Source organism: Apium graveolens, chromosome 7 (assembly GCF_009905375.1).
Source record: "Apium graveolens cultivar Ventura chromosome 7, ASM990537v1, whole genome shotgun sequence".
Classification (NCBI taxonomy): domain Eukaryota; kingdom Viridiplantae; phylum Streptophyta; class Magnoliopsida; order Apiales; family Apiaceae; genus Apium; species Apium graveolens.
In genome coordinates this window covers 14,732,559-14,742,057 of record NC_133653.1, presented here as the reverse complement: position 1 = coordinate 14,742,057, position 9,499 = coordinate 14,732,559, and the positions used below count along the sequence as shown (strand labels likewise).

General features: G+C 33.2%; 1 protein-coding gene across 1 annotated transcript; it reads left to right on the top strand.

Moving 5' to 3' along the window:
* The first annotated feature begins 525 nt into the window (after positions 1-525).
* Positions 526-1,008, top strand: LOC141673303 (uncharacterized). Its single transcript, XM_074480039.1, has one exon. The coding sequence runs from the start codon at positions 526-528 to the stop codon at positions 1,006-1,008; it is 483 nt and encodes a 160-aa protein (XP_074336140.1).
* Positions 1,009-9,499: the final 8,491 nt, after the last annotated feature.

The following is a 9,499-nucleotide window of genomic DNA, read 5'->3' as shown; positions in this document are numbered from 1 at the left end:
GAGAAATGGAAAAGCGTTTGAGTTAGCGGAAGTTAAGGATGAGAAAAAGGCGCAGTACACTAGTTATTACCTTTAGGTTAAGGAATGTTATAGGTAGAAATATTCAAAGGCGCTGCTTAAAAGAAAAGTTATAATCTGGGAGAAGTTTACGGAGATGTTTTAGAGACGTATTTTCCAAATTATATGCAAGACCAGTTGGAGATGAGGTTTATGAATCTGAGACTAGAATATGTGATTGTTTTTAAGTACAATCAAGAAGGTCACTATTTGATGGAATGCCCAAGTGAAGCACGGAAGCCGTAATTAACTTATTTTAAACATGGAAAGGTGGTCCATATGGCAAGGAACTGTAAAGAGCCTGTTCAGAAGGCGAATGTGCTAAGGATTACTGGACCATCTCCCTCTGCAGCACCAGCAACTCAGCCAAGGGCAAGAACATTCAACATGACAATGAAATATGTTATACAGAATGCAGATGTGGTGGCAAGTATGCTTGATATAAACTCAGTAGAAGTTAAAGTGTTAATGAATTCTGGAGCAACTAAATCCTTTATTGTTGAAAGTGTTATTGCTAGATTAAAGTGTGTTGCATACCCTCTCGAACCTAATTTGATTAGAGAAGTAGCGAATCAAGAAAGAGTTACGGCCAAGAGAATCTGTCCCATTTATGATAGGATTATAGAAGGTCGACACTTTTCCGCTGACTTCATTCTTTTTAAGTTAAAAGAATTCGATGTTCTATTCTGGATGGATTGGTTTTCAAACCACTATGTGCAAATCGAATGTAGAAGTAAGAAAGTGAAATTAGAGACCAAGGATGGTATTGAAGTGATATTTAAAGGAAAGAAGCAAGAGAAGAAGTTTCTAATGGCTTTCCAAACGAATAGACTGTTACGATATGGGTGTGAAGCGTATTTAGCACATGTGAAGGATGTAGAAAAGGAGTCCTTAAGGATCGAAGATATTTCAGTAGTTAAAGATTTTCCCGATGAGTTTCCAAATGAATAATCTGGAGTACCTCCAGATCGAGAGGTCAAGTTTACGATTGGCTTGGCTCCTGGATCGGAATCAATATTGAAAGCTCCCTATCGAATGGCGCTTGTCGAGATAAAAGAGTTAGCGATGTAGTTGCAGGAATTGCTGGATAAAGGAGTTATTTGCCTGAGTGTATCCCTGAGGGGTGCACCAATGCTATTTGTAAATAAGAAAGATGAAAGTCTGATGCTGTGTATCAATTATCGCAAATTGAATGAGTTGAGGAATAAGAATAAGTATCCTCTACCGCGAATCGATGACTTGCTTTGATAAATGGGAAAGAGCTACTTGTTTCTCAAAGATTGACTTAAAATCTGGGTATCATCAGTTGAAAATTAAGCGGACGATATACCGAATACGACATTTCGAACAAGATATGGACACTAAGAGTTCTTGTGATGGCATTTCGATTGAAAAATGCGCCAGCTGCATTTATGGATCTCAGGAATAGAGTATTCAAGGAATATTTGGATAAGTTTGTGATCGTATTATTTATTGACGATATCTTGATATACTCCAAGACGGAGGAAAAATACATGGAACATTTGAGGATTTCTTTGGAGATTTTGAGGAAAGAAGAGTTATATGCAAAGTTTCGAAGCGTGAATTTTGGTTAAAGGAAGTTCAATTTCTTGGACATGTAGTGTACAGTGAAGGTATTAAAAGTAGACCCAGCCAAAATAGAAGTTGGGATGAATTGGGATAGTCCTAAGACTCCTATAGAAGTCATAAGCTCTCGTGGATTAGTAGCGTATTACAGGAAATTTTTACAAGATTATTCTAAGATTGTTGTCCCATTGACTAAGTTGACAAGGAAGAATGAAAAGTTTATTTGGACGGATAAGTGTGAAGAAAGCTTTCAAAAGTTAAAGAAAAGGTTGGTAACCGCATCAGTGTAGGTTTCACCCAACAAAAAGGTAAGTTTGTGATCTACAATGATACCTCATATAAAGGGCTAGGTTGTGTGTTGATGCAACACAGGAAAGTGATAGTATCTATGACAAGGAAATTAAAGCCACAAGAGCAGAAATATCTTACGCATGATCTAGAATTAGCAGCGATTATATTTGCCCTTAAGATTTGGAGACATTATTCGTATGGTGTAAAGTGTGATATTTATATGGACCATAAAAGCTTAACATATATTATTATGTAGAAAGAATTGACTATATGGCGAAGGAGATGGTTGGAATTGATCAAAGATTACGACGGTATTATCAGTTATTCTCTCGGAAAGGCGAATGTTGTAGCAGATGTGTTAAGCCGTAAAGAAGGGTTGAATGTGTTAAACTTCATCTGAGGAATTAATGAAGGATTTTGGTAAGTTAGAAATAGAAGTGCGAATTCTAAAAATTGGAAGTGAGGTAATGTATGCAATGACTTTTTAGCCGGAAATTTTAGAAAAGATTCGACGTCATCAAGAACAAATAATGAACCACGAGAAGGATAAGTTATCTTAAAAAGAAATTAAGGCTCAAAAGGATAATAAAGGAATATACCAAGTTGCTCGTGTATCTGAAATTTTTAGTGTTATGGAATTGAAACACGAGATTCTTCATGAAGCGCATAACTCAGGATTATCGATTTACCATGGAAGTATAAAAATGTAAAAGGACTTAAAAGAAAGTTATTGGTGGTCAAATATAAAAAAGGAAGATTTCGAAATGAATAAATAAATGATATACGTGCCAAAAAGTAAAAGTGAAACATCAGCGACCTAGTGGATTGCTTCAACCACTAGACATACGTGAACGGAAATGAGAGCTTATCACGATGAATTTTATGGTAAGATTACCAAAGGATAAGTATAATCATGACGCAATATGGGTAATAATTGATCGATTGATAAAGTTAGCACGTTTCTTGCATATAAGTGAAAGATTCTCATTGGAAAATTTTAGTTAAGATGTATGTGGATGAAATCGTGATACGTCACGGAATTCTAGTGTCTTTCGTATCTGGTAGAGATCCAAAATTTAACTCGAGATCTTGGAGACAATTTCATGATCATTTGAAAGCTAAATTGAAAAATGAGTATGGCATATCATCCGCAGAACATCGGACAAAGAGAAAGGACTATTCAAATAATCAAAGATCCCCTACCTATTGGGATGAAGTTGGAAAACACAAATTATTAACCCATAGTTGATGTAACAGATGAAATAGAAAATGGATGTGATTCGTAAAAGGCTGATTGTTGCTCAAGATCGATAGAAGAAAGATGCATATCAAAAAAAAGGATGTGATGTTCGCACCCACAATCAAAGTATTATTAAAGATCCCTCCATGGAAAGGTCTATCCAGATCCAGGAAGAACGACAAGCTGAGTCTTAAATATACTGGACCATTTGAAGTGCTAAGGAAAATTGGAAAAGTAGCATATAAGTTAGCGTTACCTCCGTAGATGCAACATATTCGTAATGTGTTTCCTGTTTCTCTTCTGAAGAAGTATAATGCTGACACTAGTCATGTGATTGATCTAGGACCCGTGAAAATTCAACGAGATCTATCATATGTGGAACATCTAGTATAAATTCTAGATCGTAAAGAAAAAGCACTGATAAATAAAGTGGTGCCTCTAGTTAGAGTTTGATGGAGAAATCCCAGGATAGAAGAGTCAGCTTGGAAATTAGAAAGTGAATTGCGGGAGAAATATCCCCTTTCTATTTGTTTAGATTAGATTTTGAGGAAAAAATCCTTTTAAAGGGGGTAAAATATAACGACTGGGAATTTTCGCGAATTAATTATGCGAGTAAATTGTAATTATGTGAATTATGTGTTATTATTTGAGAATGGAAATATTTAAATAAATATTATATTCCAGTTTGAGGTGCCAGCTGGTATAAAGAGAATGATTGTGAAGCGTAGTTGAAAACGCTCAGCGTCGGACCGTCAGTGAGGACGCGATCGGTTACGCAAATAATGAATATTAGTAAAAAGGAAAATCTTATGATTAAGTATATTTCACTACGATACGTGATGTGTGAATCTATGTTTAGGTGCATAATTATGTGATTATAAGCTTGTATGATATTATTTGGAATTTTAGGAAATAAGAAGTGCATTAATTGCTATTTATCTAGGTTATTAATGCATTTTAATTCTTTAAGAAAAATAGTTTTTAAAATTATTTTTATTTATTAATTTCAAATTTGATTTTATTAATTCCTAAAATTCTAAGCTATTTTATAATGTCACTCATGGAATTAATAGATTTATGGTTTTATTTATAAAATGTATTCTTTGTAATTAATTAGATTAATAATTATGTGATTACCAAGTTGCCCTTGCATGCATTTCCACTCACAATATAAGAGAAGGATAGTTGTGTCATTAACCACCCCATTATCTCATTTCAACTTAACCAAATTACCATATCATCCTTGCATGCATTTTGTGCTAGTAGTGAGAGAAGGGTAGGTTGGTAATTTTAGAATTCCACTAATATAAGCACATGGGAGAATCAAACAAAAGGCTTGTCATTTCTACCATCACTTCATTCACATCATTTTTCATCTCTCCCCTCTCCTTCTTCTCTCTCGGCTCTCTCTCCCTCTCTTCTTCTCTCTATCACCGAGTTCTCTTTCTCTCTCTCTCTCTCCTACATGCAACAACAAAATCTACTTAGAATTTAAAGATCTTGCCATTGATCTTCATCATTTTCAATACCCTATTCATATATTCTTTGCATTCAAGTATTTAAGAAATTTTTTGCATCAACATCTCTTGGTTATATCTAAGAAAACACAATTTCGTAGTGTATGATCTTAAGAGAGAGTATAGTACATAAGTTATAAAAAGGTGTGTTTTAATTTTGATTCAAAGTTTACAAAGGGTTTTGGTTCAAAGATTTGGTTTTTGGTTCGACTGAATGAGTTTTGCAAAAGGGTTTTAATGTTTGATTGGTTTTATGATATATATATAAACCTTTGTTTTTGAGTTGTTTTCCTTATATGCATGTAAAGTCCTAAGTGTAATCATGTTATATTTTGTTTGGTTTGGAAAGAAGATGGGTTAAATGATTAGATCATGAGTTTAATTAAGTTGGGTTTGTGATTTAGAGTATTGCATGTTGAGTTGATTGATTGCATGTCGATTCTACAAGTTGTTTTGTTATTAATTGTGTTATTGTTTAATTTGGAAATAGAATTTGGTTTATATTGGATATGTGAGTATATAAGTATGAATAAGTTAATTTTTGATTATTAAAAGCATGGATTTCATTCGATTTTCAAAAGAATAAATGATTGGATTTATGCATGTTAAGATTTTATTCAAATTAATGGTTTGGTTCGGTTTTTGGTTTAAAAGAAATAATTTCAAGAAATGTTCTTGTTTGGAATGGATTAAAATAGGTTTAAATTGTAAATGGAACATTGCATGTCGATATTTGATAAATTATTTGTGTTTTACTAAAAAAGCCGATTGGTATATGGTACTAAAAATGGTTGAATCAAGTTGTTTGGTCAATTTGAGTTTAGAGTCTAATTATTTGGTTTGTGTAAGATTGATTTGGTGTTTAAAAGATGTTTGGTAGTTGCATGTCAAGTTAAGTGGTTGCATGTTGATTTCTTGGATTGGTACCATTTGTTTTGGTTTGAATTTTTTAGTTAAAAATAAAGGAATAGTTGTTTGGTTGTCGAGTTATTTAGATCGTGATTGTTTTGTTAAAATATAGATTTAAGTATACAAGTATATACTCACTATGTGTTATATGAGTACTCTATGATTATGCTTGAATATACGAGTAATGTATATAAGTATATACTACTCGTGTATATAATTTAAGCTTTAATGCGAATTGGGATAATCGTTAGACGTTTAGGGAATAACGAGTGCGAATAATTATCTAATTAGGGATTATATTTTGGATTGTAGATTCAGATAGCGGAGGCATTCAGGATTGTAGATTCAAATAGTGGAGGCATTCAGGCTAGAAAAGGGAAAGGAAACTTAGGTGGCAGTAGTTCAGCTTCAATAGTTCAGTTTCAATTTCAGTAAAGCAGGAAAACGATTTAAGGAAAGTGATCCTTTTTAATACTTGTGAAAAACATGTTATTGATTTATGAGAAATCCTAATATTGATTCTTGTGATAACTTGTTGTTGGATCCTGTTCTTCCCGTTTATAACAATTTGATTGATTCGTACCCTATTACATTTCCTATTTCCTTTGTCACCCTATAATCTCGTAAATCCTAATAGAAACTTTATGAATTTCCTTGCGGAATAATTTGATTAACCTGAATTGTTCATTAACTTGAATACCTTTGCCTTGTTGATTAATTCCCCTGTATACCTCGAACTTGATTTCTAGTATTTCTTCAACAATTCCCTATATTGACCATTGCTTATAATTCAAATTTCTTGAAATACCTTTGTTTAATAAATATCCTTTATTTCCATATCCAAACTTTGTAACTAGATGTACGCCATGTACTATACTTGATATTAGACACTCCTACCTTTGTTGATTACCGTTATAACTCTTTTTTAATACTTTCTTCCATAGTTGTTGAATCATTGGTACTCATCCTTGATGATCCCTCTTGTGAGAAGATAATTCAATTTCTGATAAGAGTCTCATACCTCCAATCCTCGACTGATAATTTAAATCCTATTGTTTAGAATCCTTGTAATTTCTCCCTGGCATCAGTTTTATAAAAGAGAATTGCTCTTTAACAATAAAATGTTTTCTTGATTTAATGGATTGAACTCAGACGCAAGTCCCTTTCACACCATTTGATAGGCTTAAATGTGTCCTAGAGATCCCATTATATTTGAGAACCCAGCGAGGTTCGGGATTACTTCGTGGCTGATCACCGGCTGTAATCCGTAGCGTCCTAAAATGAAGTTTTTGAAATTGTTTTGATTATAAATGTTTATAACATGACACCATAATGCCATATATATTGTCCATGATGCTATTATGCCTTATCATATCATTCTCCTGCTATTAAAATGCGATGAATGTCGGCTTTCACCCTATCTTAATCGTTGATTCTTGAAAGCCCAAACCTTTCTTCATAAACTTGGTATAGCCAATGACAGAAATCTGCCACCTAGAGATTTAAAAGTAGAATGCCTCAGATTTTGCTATTATTATTATTATTGCTTTACAGAACTGTCATATAGTTACTTGCTGAGCTTTTTATGCTCATATATTTTTCTTGTTTCAACCATGGCAGTTAAGCGAGAAGATGGCCAGACTTAGGCGCACTGCTCGTAAGACCGTACCTGGTGGCCCCTACCATGTCGTAGGCTTCCGGATGCCAGAGCAGGTAGTACAGGATGTGTGGGCAAGCGCTTTAGTTGGAAAGTTATAAGATACAACGGGTTATCTCTCGGTTCCAAGTCAGAATCGATTGTGTAAATTAAATATTATTTTGGGTTTTAATATATATTATCAAGTTAGTAGTTGTAATCTTATCTCAAACTCAATCCTGTTTAGATCATGTTATTACTTAATCGGGGTTTATGCTTATTTATTGTTAGTGTAATGGTGTGTGGGTCCTCATTTCCAAACCCCAAGATTGAGGGTGTCACAAGAGTGATCTACTTCAACAAGCTATGATCAACAGTGTCAGAATAACAGCAAGCCAAGATGCACAATCCAGATTCAACAAGGAAGTCGAATTTCATGGAGATATTATAGGAACTTCTTTTATATCTGTTGTAAGGACTTCTCTAATATAACATACAGGCATTATATATATAGAGCTCAAGTATAAATCGTTTTAACTTATTTAAATTGATTTCCTAAATTATAGTAGTTTTTTTTCTATCAAACACTATCTTCTACAATCTGTTAAAAATGTTTTATACTCTACAAAATAGAATATATATTTTCTGAATGTTGAACATCATTGTATCTCTTCTATCTAACGTATACATGAACGTTGGAAACCATCCCAACGATCTTAAATGGTAGAATTGGATTCTAGCCATTGTAATTGGTTGAGGTTGTTTCAAATGTTAATATATGTTGATATATGAGCATTCTTGCAGATTTTGAAAACTAACTAATTGCAGCAAGAACACTCACAACTCACTGAACTTTATTGATTCCAAAATACTCTCGAGCTCTGAATTATATACACGTGTTCTATTTTAGAGAGTCTAAATTTTGAGTTGTAATCACTTTATCATTCGATTTGTATTGTTCAATTTGTATTGATTAGTTGATGGATAGTTGGATAAAGGAAACAAGGGTTTGGTGAACTAGTGCTAGAGAGGTTTGCACTACGGGCTAGTATAGTACTTAGAGGGCAGGTTCAGAAACAGTGTTTCAGCAAGCCATTATCAGCAACCCAGATAAAGGGAGATATATTATTGTATCTTGTAATTGTTAACTTACTGTGATTCAATAATATATTCTCTTACCAAGTTGGTAACGGACCACGACGTAGACCATAGGGGATTAGGTGTCGAACCTGGCTATAATTCTTCTGTATTCTTATTACTTTTCTACATATTATTTTCTGCACTGCATTTAGTCATCTGAGATTACTATCATTGTTAGATTATTGAACTGTTTATAAAATCTCAGTAAGCTATTATCGGGTAAAATTTAAAGCTATTATCGGGTAAAATTTAAAACTAATATTAGTTAGCCATATTCACCTATTCACCCCCCTCTAGGTGTATTTTTCAATAATGGGTTTTTTTCCTAAAAAATAAACAAGTTCACTAAACTAAATATTAAATTTGGAAATAAGTTTGCGGAAGCATCATTCAAGAAAATCAACCAGCATTATATCCTGTGATCCATGAAGATCCCGGTCTGAATTGATCTCATCTCCTCTACATCAGAGAGTTAGTTGCATTTTGGATGGGAAATAAGAAATGTAGTTGTCCCTCAGTTCCTTTCTCCTATCCTTCATGACTCTATCCTACAAAACTTGCAATACTCACTTGTAATGCAAAAAATATTCTATAGATTTATGTATATGTACTTGGGCATCTTCTTTGTTTACTTGTTAATTGTATAATTTTTTTGCATAAACACATATTTATAGGATTAAACATATGCACATGACATGTTTAGGATATTGGTCACATGAATAAGTAAACATATAGTTTAGTTAGCATCCAAAAATAAGTGCCCTAGTTAGGCCTTTTCTCGTGAGTCCTACATTAATATTTGATTTAATATATTGAATGGCAAAGAACTGTATTGGTTATTAATTTCTTGACTTGGGCATAATATTATTCGATAACTAATCTTTGTTTAGTTTTGTTAAATTTACCACCTCACATTGTTAGAGAAGGTGGTTAAAGTTATCTTACACTTCATTAACTAATAAAAATTCATTAACTAATAAAATTTGAGGGTTGGTCTTTTACTTGTACATGAGTGATTAAAAGAGAAAACATGACAAAAATAGCCTATTTTTGAAATTTTTTTACCAAAATAGCCATTCTAAAAAAAGTGGCCAATTTTAGCTCATTGAATACTCCCCTGTG

Coding starts and splice junctions, on each gene's coding strand:
- LOC141673303 (XM_074480039.1), top strand. CDS start 526: ATGAATTCTGGAGCAACTAAATCCTTTATTGTTGAAAGTGTTATTGCT.